Source organism: Artemia sp. Qi Xiang Cuo, chromosome 19 (assembly GCF_049724085.1).
Source record: "Artemia sp. Qi Xiang Cuo chromosome 19, ASM4972408v1, whole genome shotgun sequence".
NCBI lineage: Eukaryota > Metazoa > Arthropoda > Branchiopoda > Anostraca > Artemiidae > Artemia > Artemia sp. Qi Xiang Cuo.
In genome coordinates this window covers 12,454,767-12,476,519 of record NC_142812.1, presented here as the reverse complement: position 1 = coordinate 12,476,519, position 21,753 = coordinate 12,454,767, and the positions used below count along the sequence as shown (strand labels likewise).

General features: G+C 35.6%; 1 protein-coding gene across 2 annotated transcripts in view; it reads right to left on the bottom strand.

Annotated features, from left to right (window-relative positions):
• LOC148940511 (uncharacterized) overlaps positions 1 to 20,956 on the bottom strand; it is a 61,680-nt gene extending 40,724 nt beyond the window's left edge. For both annotated transcript variants that reach the window (XM_089104894.1, XM_089104895.1), the window contains exons 1-2: positions 20,927 to 20,956; positions 3,742 to 3,896 (exon numbers count right to left, since the gene is read on the bottom strand). In XM_089104894.1, coding sequence (XP_088961020.1) covers positions 3,742 to 3,896; positions 20,927 to 20,949 — 178 coding nt within the window. In that variant the 5' untranslated portion in view covers positions 20,950 to 20,956. The remainder of the gene's footprint in view (positions 1 to 3,741; positions 3,897 to 20,926) is intronic.
• Positions 20,957 to 21,753: the final 797 nt, after the last annotated feature.

Sequence of the window (21,753 nt, the reverse complement as noted above, 5' to 3'; positions counted from 1 at the left end):
GTACCAAAAACCCGTTTTCTAGAGTTTCGGTTACCATTGAGCCGGGTCGCTCCTTACTTACAGTTCGTTACCACGAACTGTTTGATATTTATTCATTTATATTATTACTTGTTGTATGTTTTTTGCTATGACTGTTTATTTAATTGCTGTTCGTTTTGGGTTTCATTTATTTTTTAATAGTAATTTCTGGTCGTTTTGAGTTTAAATTTTAACCGATATTTGTATCTGCTGACCTTAACTTTAAAATGACCTTTACTTTTCTTTGAAAAACTTATTTTTCGGAAAGTTCTTTTAATTAATCTAAGAAGAAATGGAAAGGTCACTGAATAAAACTATACCAGTTAAGAGAGGAGCCAGGCAAGGTGCAATTGCCTCACCTTGTTAGGTCAATAACCATGTCCTAGAAGCTCAGGACCAGCGTGAGATGTATTGAGTTCTATCTGGCATCAATGTCTCCTTAGTCACTTATGCTGATGACATTCTTAACATCAGCCAAACTTGGGGAAAAATTGCTGAAATTTTCCAAAAACTGCAACCAGAATACTTAAAATCTGGTCTTGAATTTAATACCGAAAATTCCGACGTAGTCCTTTCTAACTGGAAATTGTTCACTGCTTTCTAACTGGAAAAAAGCTCACTTCCTCATGAAATTGTACTTGGGAATTCGAAGATCCACCCTTCTGACCAAATCGTTTACCTTGATATTCCCATTGGAAATACCATTTCTCACACTCGTCATCTCCTAACAGAAGGCATCAAACGCTGTTAAGCTTCATTTCAATCACCATTATCTTACAACACTGTACAACACTGTTGCTCTCTCCCACACCCTCTACATTGCACCCTTCTGAAAGATTTCCATTTTGCAAAATACTTACTGAGATATCCAATTTGGACACACAATTCAAAGCTCATCAATAGTCTCATCGCAATTCAATAATCTGTGCATAGCAAATCCTACTATAGCCATTGCTAAACTTAGGAAAAAAAACACAATTAAAAGATTTCAGGACATGCTTGGAGCCGACTTCTTCAACTCTAGTTACGTTGTCAGGTATAGTGATATTTCTATTATTATATATTATTATATTGATAACAGGTATAGGTATAGTGCTGTATAGTGATATTTCTATTATTATATATTATTATAGTGATATCAGGTATAGGTATAGTGCTGTATAGTGATATTTCTATTATTATATTTCTATTATTATATATTATTATAGTGATATCAGGTATAGGTATAGTGCTGTATAGTGATTTGTTTTTGCTCTTTGTAGTTCTGTATGTATTTTTTTATTTATTTATTTTTTATGTATATTTTATTTTTGTATGAAGACGGATTTTCAATAAATAATAATAATTCAAAGAATCTAATTCCATTTTTATTTTGTTTAGTACTTTAAAATTAGCTATTGAAAGCATTCTTGCACCCTGAACATCATAGGCTCTTATCCAAAATCCTCCAGATTTTCATAAAACAATCTCTGACTAGCATAAGGTAAGGTGAGGATTGTATTAAATGACATTGAAAGCAATTCAAAACAGTAACTGTCTGATTAGATTAGGTTTAAAATACTCACAGACATTCTTGTTTAATTAATTATATCTTAGACTTCAAAACATAGTTTCTTACTTAAAAACTAGACTTAAAAAATATAAATAAAAAATCAATTTCTGGTTCATGTGGGTAAATCAAACAGTGGCTCAAAGCTTAATTTGCCTAGATGCCCAAATATTGGGCCCTGTCTGAATTTTTTGTTCTTTTTTTACAAGCTAAGGAACAGACAAAAAAAAAAGGTATGTGTATGATAAATGCCCTACTGCTGAAGTTGTTCATTCATTGATGCAGTATGGAACTGTTTGTTTTCGTTTGTTTCTTTCATTTTAGCATGCAACAATACGAAAAGAAGTGACAGAATAGATGGAAATTTTTAAATTGGGCTATATATTTGCACATTAGGGGGGGAGAGGTAAAGTATTTGGACAGTGTGAAGTTAAAAAACAATTCTTACTACATAATATGCACAATAATTGTACCTAACACATTAGGCATGCAGACCTCCTAAACTTTACCCCAACCCTCCCCTCTAATGTGCAAATATAGACTATAGCCCAAATTTGCTTCTAAAGTATTATATTTTCATTTTACTTTGGATTAGATAGATAGATAGATATATTTCTCAGAAAAGCCCCATTGATATTACAAGTACAAGAAAAGACATAAAACATAACAAGTACAAACACTTTTGAAAATAACAGTACAATAGAAAACCCTCCCTATGTCTCACCCCCACATTCACAAAATTTCCCAAATTTTTAATACCGTAGCCACTTTGCAATTACTTCGTATTTTATTTTCTAGACAAATTCTATGCAAAACATCCCTCCCAAAAATTTCCCTTCTAAGTAGCTTCAGTTCTTCACAATAACCCATAAAATGTTCTGAATCTTCAGACTCCCTACACATTGGACAAGTGAAGGGACTACTCTGCATCTTAACCCTCCCTAAATACTTTCTTCCTCCCCCCAAGCGGCATAAAATTCTCCCTTACTGGTAAAACACTTTAAAAGTATCTTTTTTGAGCCCAAATTTTAGATATATTTCTTCTCCCCATGTTTCTTTAATTTTTTCATATATTCCAAAGGATTGTGACTTAACCTTGTCTTCTTGCCAAACCTGGATCTCTTGATCTTGTAGCACTTTTTCCATAGCTTTTGCAGTCAATCCCGTTTCCACCCCAGGTCCAATACCATCATTCCACCAGCCTTATAGCCCACAATCGTCTAGTTTACTCTTCATTTGCACAGGCCAAGAATCTTTTCTTTTATCCAATAGCATATATGATGAAAGCATTTTTTGTTAACCGATAATGTGGAATAACAATAAGTTTTTCCCAATAACCTACCATGCGTACTAACCGATTATTTCGTAAGCTAAAAAGACCCAGGTCACCCTTTATAACAATGCTATTAAAATTTTTATCTTACCCTATCAATCTTTTGAAATAATGAAGCTGCGTCCTCTCCATTTCCACCCCCCTTTCGTGTCCCCACATCTCTGCCCCATAATGTATAGCATGTTCTATTCTATTCGCAGAAATACGCTTTTGTAGCTTGATACCCTTTACTCCAATATCGTTTATACAACTCTTTAAAAATAAGCGAGCTAAACCTTTAACATTACTCGACACTAGAGCTACATTTGTTGTCCATTTACCATTTGAAACAAGCCTACCTCCTGGGTAACCATACTCCTACAGTACTTTCGTGCTTACCCTCGTGTGATTAAAATCTTCTTCTGATGTCTTCGCACCCCTTGCAAAAACCAATACTGCTGACTTCTCTGGATTAAAAACCAGGCTCTTTTCCTTAAAATACTGCTCTACACTCTCTGATGCAAGCTGCAGATTCTCTCTACTATTTGGTAATAAAGCTATCATTGGCATACAAAAGTGCAGAAATTTGTTTTTATCAAATAATTACAATTTATTTACTTTCCTTTTCCTTAAATAGCTGTCAATGTCATTAATATACAACGAAAAAAACTTCGGTGACAAAGTACAACCTTGTTCAATCCCTAACCTGCTAAATATTTCTCTTGATGTTTCCTTACCAACCCGCACTACAAACTTTACCATTTATTGTTGCACTGTTTCATTAGGATTCAGCATCAGAGAAACATATTAGAAGAACATTAGTTAGGGCATATATCATATAAGTACCAAAAAAAACTCTTACTCTGCTTGATCAATGCTGTAGCTCCTTCAAGATAACAAATGTTCAAAATGGCAATATGGTATTTGTCAATAAAAGCTGGGGCTTCTATCTGTGCCTGTTGAGGCAAAAGAGAATATGCTTCTTCAATAAATTCTTTAGTCTTCTTGTATGCCACCCTAAAGCAAAAGAAACACATAAACATTAGCAAATTTATAAATTAAAAAAGGGGAGTTGGATTGATACCAAATTGTTTCATGATGCAAATCTCACTTAAAAGTGTAGCACAACTCTCAGCTGCTTAAGTAATGTAGATGGGCACATTTCCACCATCTAGAATCAAAATATATACAAAATAAAATAATACATAATACAAAATAATACATTTGACAGAAACAAGTTTTAGGGTGTAAATAAAATATTTGCCTGTGTCTTTTAACCAACAAAATTTATGCAAGAGATTTTTATGCTACTGAACAAGGGTGATGAACAGAAAATAGGAAATGTCAAAAAACAGGCAAGCAAATTTTGGTGATGGATGCAAGAATCTTGAATATCCATCTTGATAAGCTACATCTACAGCTCCCAACCCTTGTGTACAGATATCAAAGTGGTGATGTCAAAATGACTTATAAGCTTTTGAATGTTGATTCCTCCTGTCAAAAGCCATTTCAGTTTAATGAATCCTCCAAGACAAGAGGGCATAGCAAGAAGTTGTCCTGGAAGAAGGCAGATACCAAAGCCTGCAAACCCCTAATTATCCAATAGAATGATTGCCCATTAGAATAATCTTCCTGTCATTGCTCCCTCCATTGATGCCCTTAAAATTGGTGTTGACAAGAATTAGTCTATTAAACCATGGAAGACAAAGTGGAATACAATCGAGTCAATGGCTCCCTGTCATCACTGACAGTCAACTCTACAGGATTTTTCCTTATTTTGCTGGTCAATGCGATTTAACCTATAGGTATAAAGGAAAAAACATTTGGGTATATGTGTAGAATTGGACTTATTCAAGAGGAGACATGCTAGATCAAAAAGTAAGATATTCTCAGATAGTTAATTCTATGCTTATTTCCATGATTTGGTTTATCCTTTTGACAATTCATTCCCAGGCCCCTTTAATGGTCTCATTTGGTCTTAAGTTAAGTAGAAAAAAAGTAACAATGATTTGTTAAAACTAATCCAAAATAGACAAAAATGGTGGAAAACTGTGAAATACAATTCATTGATACTTGGTACATATTATAAAGTTAGAATTCCATTATTTTTGGGTAGTTTTTGTATAAAGCCTACAGCTATATGAAAACATTGGTTAGAAGGGGGGGTGAGAATAAATTGTCAAAACGCAGACAAAACTATAAAAACTTGTATAAAATTACCAATCTAAAAATTTGTCTCTTTTGTTCTAATATGTCTGCTTCTCAGAAGGCCCAATTACCAATATTACCAAGGTTTTGTTCAAATATGTCTGCTTCTGAGAAGGCCCAATTACCAAGGCTTACTTTTTGTCAATTAAAAATCTGCTTTATTGATGTATTGAAAATCTTGAAATGAAGCTTGAAAATACAAGGGAAACAACATCTTATTTAATAATTCTGAAGGGGATTTATTTTGTAAAAAAAATTGAAAAGTATGGATAAAAATGGGGAAAACAAGGAATTATGATTCGTTAATATGCATTATAGATTCGTTAATTATAGTAATTATTCGTAATTATATTCGGATCGTAATTATGCGATTCGTAATTATAGATCGTTAATAGAATAATAGATTCATTCAGCATCCGCCAGTGAAGGTCACATATATTTTGTAAAGGATTAAATCTTACGCAATTACCTGAAGGCATTCAAATATCGGAGATTAGATTTTTTTTGACTGGATTGGATTTGGCATTTGAAGAAAGATTTTGAACACTTGCACTGTTGGAAACCGGGGGGCCGTACTTGTTTACGAAATAGAGCTGACAAAAAGCATTCAAAATGCAAAATCAGTTTTGGCAGGGATAGAATCAAAGTTGCAGGACTTTGCCATAAATCAAGTAAAGACATCCCAAGAAATCGCAGAAATTAAGAGTGAATTAAAGGAGTCACGTAAGAGAAATTTTAGATTGGAAAAGGAACTAAAACAAACCAATCTTATGTTCTATGGTATGCCGCATCCAAATAATCTGAACTCTAAACTAAGCGAGGACGTTATAGTATGTATTAAGAATTCTGTGTCCAACCTTTCACTATCAAAAAATGAAATACGAGATGCTCTTCGACTGAGAGGACCCTCGAACCCCCGCCCTATCCTTGTTAAATTCACAACCAAAATGACTTGTGATGCTGTCCTACGTAATGCTAAACTGTTTAAAAGAAATGGGATTTCAGTCACCCCAGACTATACACCAGAGGAACGGGAGGCCCGAAAAGCATTAAGACCCCTGATAACCCAAGCTATAAGTGAAAATAGAGCATTGAAATTGCGTCGTACAAAAATTTACATAGACGACCAGATTTTTTCTTATGATTTTGATAAAAAAAAGGTCGTGGAGGCTGCAGAATCGGCAAATGGTCAGCAACCGACCGGAGTTGATAGTTCAAAAAGGGATTCTATTCCTCGTCAGGCCTACATACGATCCCCATCAAGTGATAGAGACTCTTGTTCGGACATAGAAAGTAGTAACGCTAGCGATAGTGATGCAACTGTCTACAAAAGGCCAATGACTACTGCGGATCCTGCCACATCAGGAGGAAGCCGGCTAAACGAAGGGTCAGTAAAAGGGAAAAGAACTTTAGATTCTATTATAAGCCCCAATGATGACCACAAACAATGGAAAAGAAGTGTAAGAACGAACAGTGGCTCAAAAATGGACAAAAAACCGAAAAACCGGTCGTCACAGATGCCTCACGAAAAGCCACCATTCGTGTTTACTGGATAGGATACAAGCCATATACAAAAACTGTCCTTAGTCACATGGAAAATACAAGGTTTAAGAAACAAGAGAGAGTTGTGTTTAAATAATTCATTTTTGACAGCAATGGTGACTTTTTTTGTAGAGACATGGTTGTTGCCAGAGGAACATGTTATAGTGCGTGGATAGGAAGTTGTTTGGAGTGGACAGGGCTACATCGCCAAACTATAGATACTATGGAGGAATAGTTCTAATAGTTGTAAAGATTGACATGTTCAAAAATTTGCGTCGTCTGTCAAGTAAATCTGAAAACTTGATTTGGTTACGCGGAAAGTTTCTGGAAAAATGGTTTATTTTTGGATTTGTATATGTTTCCCCAGAAAATAGATCATACTGTATTGAGGATACATGGTATATATTAGAGGAAGAGTTGAGTTTAGTGAAATCTTATTACCCAAGTGATTTAGTTTTTCTAGCAGGTGATTTTAACGCATATACTTCCGTACAACAAGAATTAAATTTAGATTTTGTTTCAGACGAAGATGACCTTTTATTTGAGATGATACCTTCACTTTACCTTATCCCACGAAGTAGCTAGGATCCACAAAGAAGAATTAATTCATGGGGGAGGAAGCTGCTTGCATTGTGCGGAGGTCATGGGCTAGCGATTGGGAATGGTAGATTTGGAGAAGATGGTGATTTGGGTGAGTACACTTGCGTTTCTGAACCTTGTTTTAGTTTAATTGATTATGTATTGGTGGACACGGGACTTGAGGCTGAATCTCTTAATGTAAAAGTAATCCATCAGTCTGGATCTGATCATTTCCCACTTAAATTAGAATATAAGATGAAAGAATATGGACGTAGAAGGTCAACAATGAATCAAAATAGGATACTGGCTAAAGATAAAGGTGAAAGAAAAAACAAGCCGAAAATTCCGCCCCGGATTTATTGCAAATGGTCGAAAGAACAATGGCTATCTGTACAAGAGGCTTTTCTTAGTGAACCAGTACAAGAGATTATTTGAAAAAAACTACGTTTTCTAAAGAGTTAAAGAGGCTGAGTTACAAGGTCGAACCTTAAAACGTACAGGGATTAGGAGGCACAGTTGGGGGCTGCCGCCCCCAAACCCCCGCTTTCGCAGCCTTTAAATAAAAAAAGAAAGTTTTTTTAAACTGAAAGTAAGGAGCGACATTAAATCTTAAAACGAACAGAAATTATTCCGTATGTGAAAGGGGCTGTGCCCTCCTCAACGCCTCGCTCTTTACGCTAAAGTTTTTATTGTTTAAAAAAAGAGTTGTGAGAAAGTCAAACTTTAGCGTAGAGAGCGGGGCGTTGAGCAGGGAACAGCCCCTTTCATATAGGCCTACGGAATAATTTCTATTCGTTCTAAGTTTTAATGTCGCTCCTTGCTTTCAGTTTAAAAAAAACTTTCTTTTTTTATTTAAAGGCTGCGAAAGCGGGGGTTTGGGGGCGGCAGCCCCCAACTGTGCCTCCTAATCCCTGTACGTTTTAAGGTTCGACCTTGTAACTCAGCCTCTTTAACGCTTTAGAAAACGTAGTTTTTTTCAAATAATTTCTGCACGTTTTTGTACAGTTTATTACTTATTATTGCTTGACTAACTCTTAGATGTTAGCCCCCAACTGTGCCTTCTAATCCCTGTACGTTTTAAGGGTCGACCTTATAACTCAGCCTCTTTAACTCTTTAGAAAACGTAATTTTTTCAAATAATTTAAAAAAGAAACTGAGTTTCTTTTTTAAAATTTAAGTTCAGTATATAAAAAATTAGCTTTGACGATGAATCGAACCCGTGATTTCCGACTGAGAGTCAAGAGTCTCGACCGCTGCACTAAAAAGACACAATTATAATTGTTTTTTAGTAAAGTGTATCTATCTTTTAAAGCAAGCAAATCCCCATAAAACTTGATATTTGTTTTTTGGAAAACAGGGAAGGAGTGATCAGATTGAGCTGAAATTTCTAGGATAAGCTCCCAAGCCCCAGGAAAAGTTATCCTCTAAATTTCAGCCCGATCAGACAACGTTAAAGGGGGGTTGTGGCGGGAAAAATTAACATGGGCTTTTATAGGAAAACGAGGTTTTTCGTAAATGTAAATTCGGGGGATAATTTTTTCGGTCTGAAAATATCAAAAGACCCTAAAAGGTCGAATTCTGCTTCGAATGAGTCCTCATTCACCCGGATCAGTTTCCAACTGTGGCCTGTAGACGTGGATAACATAAAAAAAAGAGAAATGAAGTTTAACTGGCTTTATTTGGTTTTTTGAAAACTGGGAAGGAGTGATAGGATTGAGGTGACATTTTTAGGACAAGCTCCCGGGCTCTCGAACAACTTAACCTTTAAGTTTCAGTCCGATCAGAAAACATCAAAGGGGGGCTGTGGTGTGAGGGTCGAAACTTCTGGCCCAGTTTACCCCATGAAGATAAATTCGGAGGAGGATGAAATTTTGCACGTTTCTTAGTTTGAGCTTGGGCTACAAAATGCAATCACCGCCGTCTCTCTGCGGCCTCTAGGACCTGAAATCGCTTAACATTGTGGTGGGTCGCCTCTTTAGAGGCACAAGTGTGCCTCCTTGATAAAGTCGGAGGGGGGTGAAATTTTGCACGTTTCTTAGTTTGAGCTTGGGCTACAAAATGCGATTACTGCTGTCTCTCTGCGACCGCTAGGACCGGAAATCGCTTGCGGGCTCTTATAGGAAAACGAGCCCGCGTTTTCGCGGGCTAGCCCGCTTGTAGCGGGTTCTTATAGGAAAACGAGGTTTTTCGTAAATGTAAATTCGGGGGATAATTTTTTCGGTCTGAAAAAATCAAAAGGCCCTAACAGGTCGAATTCTGCTTCGAATGAGTCCTCATTCAACCGGATCAATTGCCAACTGTGGCCTGTAGGCGTGGCTAAGAAAAAAAAAAGAAATGATGCTGAATTTTAAGTGGCTATATTTGGTTTTTTGAAAACAGGGAAGGAGTGATCGGATTGAGCTGAAATTTCGAGGATAAGCTCCCGGGCCCTAGGAAAGCTTAACCTCTAAATTTCAGCCCAATCGGACAACGTTAAAGTGTAATTTGCTCTGTTGCAATTTTTCTATTTTCATATTTTTTGTGTGTATATGGCTCTTGGGCTTTTTGAAATACACAATCTATCTATCTATCTATCTATATAAGATTCATCAACTTTAGTGTCAGAAAATCAGACCATCAGATTCAGCGCAACAGAGAAGCCTCCTGTAGAACTTGTAGAACTTTCAAGCTCCTATGCAAATTTGTTTTTGCCAGAATTAAGATCATGGATGAGTGTTTTTTTTTTTTTTTTTTTTTTTTTTTTTTTTTTTTTTTTTTTTCAGGAATGATCATATCTAAATAATTGTCCTAGAAAACTAGGGCCCTTTTATGAAGGTAACTACCCCTTTCCCACGCCCCTTTTTTCCAGATTTATCTGGTCAAAATTTTCAGATAATGATTTTGTTCAGTATAGTTGAATGATCCAATGTAGCTTTGTTGGCCTCAGGCGGCTTGGGGCTGTGGTGAGTTGTTAGTAGTAGTAGTAGTAGTAATAATAAAAGTTTAAGGTTCTATCCACACATAATAATCGAAAATTGATTTTTCAGTGTTTTCTGCGAAATAAGGAAAAAATCCTGGAGAGCCACTGGTAAGTTAAATACAGTTTATTTCTTTCTGTATATTATTCAGTCAATTTTGCTGTAAAGTTGTGCAGACATTGTCCAGTAGAAGCATGATATAAAAAAATAAATATTTACGGTTTATCCTGGTTCTATTTACAGGACCTCTGCACTCAATATTTTAGGGGTAGTATTGACTGATCACTGGTCTGACTGGTTACAAGGTTTTCTGGGCAGTATTTCAATCCTATGAATAGAATTCTTGAAAATAACAACTTTTAGACATTAGTGGGTACATAACCAAGTGAAAGATAACCCGGATCCGAAGTAGATGAGTAAATTCAAAGAAATAGCAGGATATATAATTTTTTTTATATACCATTATATGATGACGAAGTACTGGTGCGTTAAAGCATTTGTTGTGGTGGGTCACTGAAATTCTTTCGGCGGTGCGGCACCGGTTTTTACGTGGTTTTGGGGACTACATGGAAGAAAAGCAATACACATTATGAATTACTTATTGTTAGCAGATTAGTTCTAGAAGAAAAGTCAGCCATGTTAGATTTTTATTTTTCTAGGAACTCTTTGGGTTCTAAACTGCAACTTTAAAGTAATATCTGATCAGCCATGTTAGATCTTGGCTTTTCAATCAACTAATAACTCTTTGGGTTCTAAACTGCAACTTTAGAGTGATATCTGATCTCTTTGTTCTTTACTAGGTTGCCCCAAAGATGGCAACTCTTGAACTCTGAAATTTGCACAACCTGATGGCGGATTTTGCGACTTGGAAAGAAAATCTTCAATCACTTTCTATGTTTTTCTGTGGATGTAGATGAATAGTTATGACTTTCCATTCGAATTTCCGCGAACTTGAAGGTGAATCCAGACAGATTGTGGAGAGTAAAGCTTGAAATCACATTTTTAGTGTAATATTCGAGCAGTTCGAAGAACATGGAAAGACATGGCCACATTTTTCAAAGAAATTTTTTGTGGCACAAATGAAAAGGGCTAGTTCCTGTTCCGAAGTGCATGTAAGGTAAATAGTGGCCCTGAAACTTTTTGATTTTTCCTGGCGTAAACTTTTGATTTTGAACTGTAGGAGGCTAGAAAGGGTTTGGACCTTAAATTTAATTATTTGAAAAAAACTACGTTTTCTAAAGAGTTAAAGAGGCTAAGTTACAAGGTCGAACCTTAAAACGTACAGGAATTAGGAGGCATAGTTGGGGGCTGCCGCCCCCCAAACCCCCCGCTTTCGCAGCCTTTAAATTTAAAAAAAAAGTTTTTTAAACTGAAATTAAGGAGCGACATTAAATCTTAAAACGAACAGATATTATTCCGTATATGAAAGGGACTGTGCCCTCCTCAACGCCTCGCTCTTTACGCTAAAGTTTGACTTTCTCACAACTCTTTTTTTTAAACAATAAAAACTTTAGCGTAAAGAGCGAGGCGTTGAGGAGGGCCTCGTAAATGTAAATTCGGGGGATAATTTTTTCGGTCTGAAAATATCGAAAGGCCCTAACAGGTCGAATTATGCTTCGAATGAGTCCTTATTCACCCGGATCCGTTGCAAACTGTGGCCTGTAGGCGTGGCTAAGAAAAAAAAGAAATGAATTTTAAGTGGCTATATTTGTTTTTTGGAAAACAGGGAAGGAGTGATCGGATTGAGCTGAAATATCGAGGATAAGCTCCCGGGCCCTAGGAAAGCTTAATCTCTAAATTTCAGCCCAATCGGACAACGTTAAAGGGGGGCTTTGGTGGGAGGGTCGAAACTTCCGGCCCAGTTTACCCGATGAAGATAAAGTCGGAGGATGATGAAATTTTGCAAGTTTCTTAGTTTGAGCTTGGGCTACAAAATGCGATTTCCGCCGTCTCTCTGCCACCTCTAGGACCTGAAATCGCTTAACATTGTGGTGGGTCGCCTCTTTATAGAGGCACAAGTGTGCCTCCTTGATAATGAGCCAGTTAAGGTCTGATATGAAATTACCGAAAACAATTGAAGTAGTTTAAAGGCTGATGGGAATCGTAAGTAATGTTCATACCTCTATGAAATCAAGAAAAGAAAAACAGAATGCTTTTTTGACCAAGAGTTTAAAGAAAGTTGTTCTAAACTGAATAATATAATCATTGAATTAAAAACATTCTTGTTAGATTAAGAGAAAAAAAATTTTGCGCGAAAAGAAGAGAGTCAAGCAAGAAAAAAGCATAAAAAAATAATTAAAAAGAAAGAATACTGATTTCAGCAACAGGCAGCTTTATGTAATAGTTTTAAAGAAAGCAGAAGCCAAGAGTTCTGGAATAAGTTGAAAAATATGTCATCCAATAAACAAAGAAACGATTCCCTGAAAATTCCACCACCGGAAACATGGCCATCTTATTTTCAATCACAACAGAAAGATGCAGAAAAAACGAACAACACACTAGAGGAAAGGATAAAGCAAGCAGATTGCGAACAAGGACCTTTCCCTCTTAGAGAAACAGATTACGCCCTCTTTGAACCCATTACCCCAGAAGAAATCAATGATTCACTGCAAAAAATGAGAGGGGGCTCAGCACCTGGGCTAGACGGAATCCCAGTTAAGATATTTAAATCGATAAGGAATATCATCATCCCCGTGTTAACATCATTGTTTAACCTAGTAATATATACGACACATTGGCCACTAACTTGGAAGACCTCACTCGTATTTTCCCTATTTAAAAAAGGTAGCCCCGCCGTTCATGAAAACTATAGACCTATAAGTCTCTTAAACAGTGGGGGAAAAATTTTGGACAAACGGCTTGGTAAATGGATGGAGGTGAATAGTATTCTAAATGAAGAACAAGGTGGATTCAGACCGGGATATTCGACAGTGGATCGAGCATTCATTTTAAATGCAATGATACAAAAATATTCTAAAGGAAATAGTAAATTATACGCTGCACTTATGGACCTACAGAAAGCGTTGGATAACGTAGATAGAATTTTGTTGTTTGAAGCTTTGAGTGAAATTGGATTACCACATCAGTTTATGAATATGATAGCTTTGATGTATTCATGGACTAAAAGTTTTGTGAAAATTCCGCAACAGGGTGTCTCTTCCTCTTTTCCTGTAAGTAAGGGAGTTTTACAGGGAACTACTTTATCTCCAAAATTATTTTGTATATTTATTAATGATATAGTGCAATTTTTCCAACGCCAATGGGCACCAACACTTCGTCTTGGAAATTTGAATCTTTCAATGTTGCTTTTCGCAGATGACATAATTTTACTGACTGATTCTGAGAAGAATCTACAGTCCCTACTGAATATCCTAGCAGAATATCTGCAGAAAAAGAAACTGAAGGCTAATGTATCAAAAAGCCAAATATTGATATTTAACAAAAAGCAGCCAGAGCTACCCCCTAAGTTTTATTTGGAAGGTCAAATTTTAAAAATAGAAGAGAAAGCAACATATTTTGGCTTTACAGTAACTCGAAATGGTAAATGGACACAACATATATCAGCAACTACGACAAAAGGGAAAAATGCACTTTTCGGTATTTACAGAAGCAACGTTACAACAGGAATAAGCGATCTCAGCCTTCATAAGCATATATTTATCACAAAAGTTTCACCCATACTGCATTACAGGACAGAAATTTGGGGCTACCAGACTGCACAAGGATTAGAAACTCTACAACTACAATACTACAGGCATGCATATTGGCTGTGTAAAACAACTTACTCTCTAGTATTGAAAGGTGGCCTAGGCATCTACAGTTTAAAAATACATAGAAAGATACAGATGATCAAGTTTTGGCTCAAAATCCTGAATTTACCCAAGGAAAGACTTATTTTTACTGCTTATAAAGATCTTCTCACCCAAAAAATTAAAACCACTTGGACAGCACAGATCAGAAAAATACTACAGGAAACAGGCTTTTCAGACGCGTGGAATGGAGGACAGGGACCACTGGACCAAGAAAACTTCATAAAGGAATTCCAAGCAAGATTGCACGACCAGGAAATTCAACTTTGGTGGACAGCTTTAGATAAGTCGACTAGTCTTACTTTGTATAGATATAAAGCGGATTTATGGACAGGAGACATATTTGAAGCTGGGATTACCTAGTAAGTATATGAAAACGTGGATTCAGCTTCGAGCCAATTGTCTACCAATACAAGGAAAAGAAGTTTGGAAAAATAGAGAAGGTCCAGAAACGCAGCATACTTGTCTAAAATGTGGTGAGATTGGATTTGGGCTGGGTCATTTCCTCCTGTGATGCCGGCGGCTTTCTCACATAAGGGGAGAAATTTTGAAAGAGGGTAATGATTGGCTACTTTGGAGGATTTTAAGTTCAGATTCACCACAGACAGTAGTAAGTGTGGTAAATTTTGCATTGAAAGGTATGAATGTTGATTAAGAGGATAGTGATTTTAGTATGTCTTCATTTTATTTATCCTTTTTCTTTTCTTTTCTTTTTTGTTTTGTATATGGCTGTAAAAAAGCTTTGATAATACATTATTATTATTATTATGGAACAAATAAGGAATTATGCATATCAAAAAGTAAGAATTCCATCATTTTTTGGAGTTTTATTTATATGTTTTTATTTTATATTTACTTTATTTATTTATATATATTTTCTTCAACATTTTTATTTATAGGAAATTTTGCTTATTATGGAATGACTCTTGCCTCTCCTATTTAATATGGATCATGTGGCTGACTTTGGAAAGATTCAAAGAAAGGCCATACATAGAGGAGTGGAAAGTCTTGACTCTCCTGCAAGATTAAGAAAAATTAAGCTACCATCACTAGTTTCTAGAAGAAAAAGGGGAGACCTGATCCTGACTATGAAGTTATTAACCAATGATAACTCTCCATCTTATTGTCCACTATACACCCAGGAGAAGACAAGAGGCCATTCATTGAGGCTATTTTGGAAGAGAGCCCAGATGTGCACAGCTACTACTTCTTCTTACATAGAATTCTGTCCTACTGGAATTTACTGATTGATGAAACAGTAACAGCCCCACAACCAATGCCTTCAAATGTGGTGTTGACTGGCAGATGCAACCATGGAAGACAGAGTGGGGTGCAGTTGAGTCTGTCATTGCTCATCAATGCCATTGCAGGATTTACCAGTAAATTTGTAGTTTATAACATAATTTAGCTAGGAAGAAAGTGAATATATCACTTAATGCCTTTTTTTATACTCTTTGATAATTCAATAATTGCCTGGGGTAAATTACATTGTAAGCCCCTAAAGGTCTAAAATAGTTCAATACAGCCCATAATAACCAAAAGTTGAAAGATGTTTCTAGAAAATAACTGGCTAGGGATAACAAATTGTATATGTAGCTGATATGTAGCCTAGAGAAGTTTTATATGAGTTCAAAAGAAAATGAACTGTGCAACACATTGCAATATTAGTGCCCATTTGTTGTTCTGCTTGTTTATATTTGTATGTTTCTTATTTGGTGCTATTTTTGTTGTTATTTTTCCTTTTATTACTTGGCCAGTGACATTATGTCTTTTTAGTAGGAAATAAAGTTTATTCATAAATAAAGTCATACAGATAACTTTTTATACCTCACTCTATTACAGAGTAAATATGAATAAAGTCATACAGAAAAATAGAAAATTCTAAAGTCACCTGCATGAATTTTTTTTTATTCTATATAATTAAAGAAAACATAACACTGTCTTATACTTGACTTTAAACTGCTTTCTTTACAGTGGTAATTGACAATATTCTATTTTTCAAATACAGAAACAATTATCTATAATTTTGAATGTAGGTTACCAACATTTTGGGGCCCCATTAAGGGCTAAAAATGAAATTTCCTCCAGAAACAGTTTTTGAACTAAGACTCACTTTCATCTTAGTTAAATTATGTTGAGAATGGCATATTTACCAATTTACCTTAGCTGCAGGGCAATGGAATTTAAGATAATAGTCTATAGCCCAAAGCTATATGAGACCATTATAGGCCCTGCGGGTGAATTGTCAACAACAAGAACAAAACTACAAAAATGAGCATAAAATTAACAATTGAAGAATGTATTTCACTATATGTTTTTTAGAAATGTATTTTTAAACTCTTGGTCACTACAAGCTATTTTAAGCCCTAGTAAGGGCTTAAAATAGAACTTATATCAGAAACAATTATTATATTTGGAAAGAGCATAAAAAAGAGCATCAAGTGATGTTCTCACTTTCTTCCTGGCTAAATTATGATATATAAAATAGTATAGATTTGCCCTGTTTTTTTTGGTATATTATGAAGCAAGTACTGTTTTCTTAACATAATTATCTTATGAGAAGTAATTCTAAGTTAGTATCAATTCATCAACTAAAATTTTATCATCCATTTCTCTAGGGGAACATCTATTCAATTTTATAGAAGGCCTAGAATCACAAGATAAAACATCTGATTTTCATTTAAAGGCTTCTTACACATTATTAACCTGAGCTACTTATATTAAAGCAAAATATTCTTTGATAGAAAAATTAAAAATAACTTCTAAGCCTAGGAGAAGATTAGGGACTGTTGCTGTTTGATGTGTTCAACCAATAGGTCATATACATTTGTATCACTTGGTTATTCTGTGCTTTATGTAATTAAATAAAAAAAAACGAGTTTTTTAAACTGAAAGTAAGGAGCAACATTAAAACTTAAAATGAACAGAAATTATTCCATATATGAAAGTGGCTGTCCCCTCCTCAATGCTTCGCTCTTTACACTAAACTTTTTTATTGTTTTAAAAAATAAAGTTGTGAGACAGAGTCAAACTTTAGCATAAAGAGTGAGGCATTGAGGAGGGGACAGCCCCTTTCATATACGGAATAATTTCTGTTTGTTTTAAGTTTTAATGTTGCTCCTTATTTTCAGTTTAAAAAACTTGTTTTTTTATTTAATTTCTGATTGTTTTTTAGTTAATGCAGCTTTTATTTTGGCTCGTCGGCATTGAATAAGTAAACAAAATTTGCATAAAAATTCTACTTTTCTTTTGCTAAATGGATGTCTCTAAATTTGGTTATGACGTAATTTACAAATTAACTTATGTAACTAACTTCTATATTTGTATATTTTTCTTCTGGCAAAAAAATACGAAAAAAAAGTTGCAGATTTTTGCAGATATGAGCTTGAAACCTATGTAATAGGGTTTTCTGATACGCTGAATCTGATGGTGTGACTTTATTAAAATTCTTTCACTTGTAGGGGATGTTTCCCCCCTCTTTAAAAAATCAGGTAAATTTTCTCAGGCTTGTAGCCTTTGATGGGTAATACTAAACTTAATAAAATTTATATATTTAGAATTAGCATTATAAACACATTCTTTTGATGCATTTATTGACATCAAAATTCCGTTTTTAAAAGTTTCAATTACTATTGAGCTGCATCACTTGTGTTTTTTATTGTTTTTTTTTTATTACATATAGGCTATGTTATTACGTATATGAGGGAGTTCTCCTTTAGTCAATACCACACTCTTTACATTAAAAGTTAAAAAAAAATTTTGATTCACAAACCCCTGAATCACAAAGGCTGTTTAATTAGAATAGATAGCTCTTTTGAAAGCACTAAAAAAACTGTAGTGTAAAGAGCAAGGTATTGACTTGGGGGAGAACCCCCTCACATACATTATAATTTCTGTTTGTTTTAAGTTCTAATGTTGCTTCTTACTTTCAGTTGAAAAAACTTGTTTTTTTTATTTAATTTCTGATTGTTATTTAAATAATGCTTGGAAATCCAGTGCCCCCTTCATAGAAATGTCCCTTAACCCAAAGAAACATCCTCCATGGAAAGATTCTCCAGAGTAACCCCCTCCTCTAGCCCCCCCCCCTCCAGAAAAAAATCCTTCATGAAAATGTCTGTATACTTCCCAATAACCAATAAATAATGCTGGCAAGTCTGGTGCCCCCTTCAAGGCAATTTCCCTTCCCCCATGAAAACTTCCTTCATGGACAGATCCTCCAACATAACCCCCAACCCACCCAACCCCCCACTACCAGAAAAAAACCCTCCTAAAAACTTCTGTATACTTCCTAATAACCAATACTATATGATAACATTGGGTAAAGTTCATAACTTTTAGCCCTCTCCCTGGGGACTTTGGGGGATTAAGTCATCCTAAAAGACATATTTATCATATTTTCGACCATGCTGAACAAAATGACTATCTCAAAATTTTGATTGGGTGACTTTGGGAAAAAAAAGCATGGGAGGGGGCCTAGTTGCCCTCCATTTTTTTGGTCACTTAAAAAGGGCACTAGAACTTTTAATTTCCGTTCCCTCCTATGATATTCTAGGACCACTGGGTTGATACAATCACCCCTGGAAAAAAAAACAAACAAACAACCAAACAAATAAACACGCATGCGTGATCTTTCTTCTGGCAAAAAATGCAAAATTCCACATTTTTGTAGATAGGAAATTGAAACCTCTTTAGTAGGGTTCTCTGATATGATGAATATGATGGTGTGATTTTCATTAAGGTTCTATAACTTTTAGGGGGTCTTTCCCCCTTTTTTTGAAAATCAGCCAAATTTTCTCAGGCGTGTAAGTTATATATTTGAAATCAGCATTGAAATCTGATTCTTTTGATGTATCTATTGGTATCAAAAACCCGTTTTCTAGAGTTTTGGTTACCATTGAGCCGGCTTGCTCCTCACTTACAGTTTGTTACCACAAACTGTTTGATCACTAGCTTGCTTGGGTTTCAAGTCAGTCAACATTCACTGAATTTGTACATGTATCCCTTATCATGCTCATGGTAGGGGGTTATTCACCTGCAGCAATTGCCTGCACTGAAAACAGGAATAAAAATAATGCAATTTTGTTCTGTCATACAGCAATTGTAATACACATACAATGCAATTATAGTAAATAATACAAATCTAACTTATAATTTGTCACAATTCTAGATATAAAGATATAAACAAATAAAATACAAATAACTCTAAAATAAAACAAAATCAGAGAGTGAAAAACACTAGAACTTGTCATTTGTCTGAGGAAGGGCTAACCTAGGTCTCTTTAGCCTATTTATCTGGGCTAAATATATACCCCTTCCCTTTGTTTCCTTTCCATTTTTCCAGGGCTACTGGTATCTGCTGACATGATGAAAGTGCCTGAAGCTTCTCTGTTGAGGTTTTCAATTGAGTTAACTAGGCTAAGGGCTGCATTTTCAAGTCTAAGTGGCACTATCTGAGAAACCAATTTGCAAAGTGATATTATAATCTAGGTTCAAAGATCTGTCTCTTTGAACATAGTCATGTACTTCTTGTTGAGATTCTCAACTGGAGGTTGATTAGTTGTCCATAGAGGGAAGGAGTATGTGTGTATCAGGGGGGGGGGCATATTTTGTATGAGTTGGAAATCCCTTCTTCAAGACCTCAGCAGTAATCCTTATGGGTACATTATTGGAGTAAATAGCTTCTCCATGAGTATTGGATACTCTTTGGAGTTAGCAACATGCTTTCTATTACAGTTTGGACACTTAAGTAGGCCTACAGTTGGAAATAGTCTTCAAGGGTGTGTTGTCCACTATATAGTAGATATACAGTGGTGTAATTTTACCAAAATTTTAGGGTGGGAGGGGGGGCAAATTTGCAGCCTATTTTCCCAAATCAAGTGAAAATGACAGTGAAAAACAAGCAGTAAATTTGCAGGTGACATAATAATTTAGTTAGGATGAAAGTGAAAATATCATTTGATGCCTTTTTTATGCTCTTTCATAATACAATAATGGCTTCTGCTGCAAATTACATCTTGAGCCCTTAAAGGGGCCCCAAAGGTATTTTGTAACCACACAAAGAAGTTCTCAATACTAGTTAAGTTATTGAGTAGTTAAAAACATATCACTAGTTTATAAATAAGTTGTTCAAGAGTAATATATTCCAAAAATACTCATTTATAACAATTCAAACCTCATTTATTAGGCAACTCAATTCAAACCGTTTTCCTACCATTTCAAGTTTTTCAAATGCTGTTGACAAAAATAGCACTGAATTTTGTGATTCAAAAATTTGCTGTGAATTCAGGGTATATATTTGCATATTAGGGGGGTTAAGAGTTGAAGGTAAATTTGCAGTGGGCTATAGGCCTATAGCCTAATTTAGGTAGGATGAAAGTGAAAACATCATTTGATGTTTTTATGCTCTTTGATAATTCATATAAAATACCTTTGGGGCTCCTTTAATGGCTCAAGATGGCACAAGCCATGTAGTACCATAAAGGCAAAGATATAGCCTAGACTACTTAACAGAACGGACCTGTTTCTCTGAATGCTTGAATTATGCAGCCTTATCTCAGTTTTGACAAGATCTTTCACAAAAACAGTTTCAGCTAGGGTGGCAAATTGGGGTCTGGATGTGGCAGCTGCCCCCTGCCCCATGACCTAGGTTACCCTCCTATAGGCCTAGACATAGGCTACTCTGACTCTGCAGCAATTTGAAGCCATGTAATTACAATAGGCAGGATTAGAGGGGATTATCAGCAAGCACGTTAGCAGTCAAAGCATGCCAAAGGCCTAATAGTGCACCATAAAGCAAGTGCTCATGCGTTAGAGACCCCAAGGGGAGAGTCCCTTGTGATTTAATCAACAAACCGTGTTCCCCACTATCCCAATTATGGAAAAAAATAACTTTAAAGATAGTTGGTGTATTTCAATTTGTCGTTTTTTCTGAATACAATGGGGACTACTTTACTTTTTCTTGAGATTTTTGGCCATGACAAAATTGAACAATATTTCCTCTTCTTCTTCTCAATTACCAGCATTGCTGTTGCCTCTTCTTCAATATTTCAAAGTTGTATGTTTCAGACACCAGGTTGGAGCGTGTTTTTAGCGGGCTGGGCAAAAATCATTTTCAGGTTCTCCTTGTCGAACCCAGCAAAACTTAAAAGCGTGTTCATCTTATGGATTTCACTACCCGTATTCATCCATACCAAATATTGCTTTGAATAGCTACCCCCTAAATTACGAATCGTCAGTGAAATTGTTGGGAATTGTTTTTGATTCCAAATTAAAATGGCAGGATCGCATCAAATGTTTTAGAAGTAACATTATCCAGAGATTGGCGTCCTAAAACGGCTTGCTAAATCCAAATGGAGTTGATCACCTAAAACAATAATTGATTTTTATAAGGTTTATGTTAGAGCAAATATGGGATATGGGATCCAGTTTTTTGCTAATAGTTCTTCAAATATGTTTAACACGCTGGAGTCGCTACAAAACTCAACAGTTCGTATTGCTATGGGACTTCATAAGGAAACACCAATTCTTAAAATAAGAAAACTATTAGGGATCACCCCTCTGCAGGAAAGAGCGTTGCTTCAAAGAAGTCGGTATTTTACCAGAGTACAAGCATATGGTAATCAGCATTTTGTATACAAGAAAACATTTAATAAACCACCCCCTATGAGCTCAGTATGTTCTTCCTGGGATCTCTATTTAAAGGAGTTTCCAGAATGGTCTTCTCAGGTGATGGAATCTTTTCCCTTTGTGATTTCCCCACCATGGGAGATGTTGAGTGGC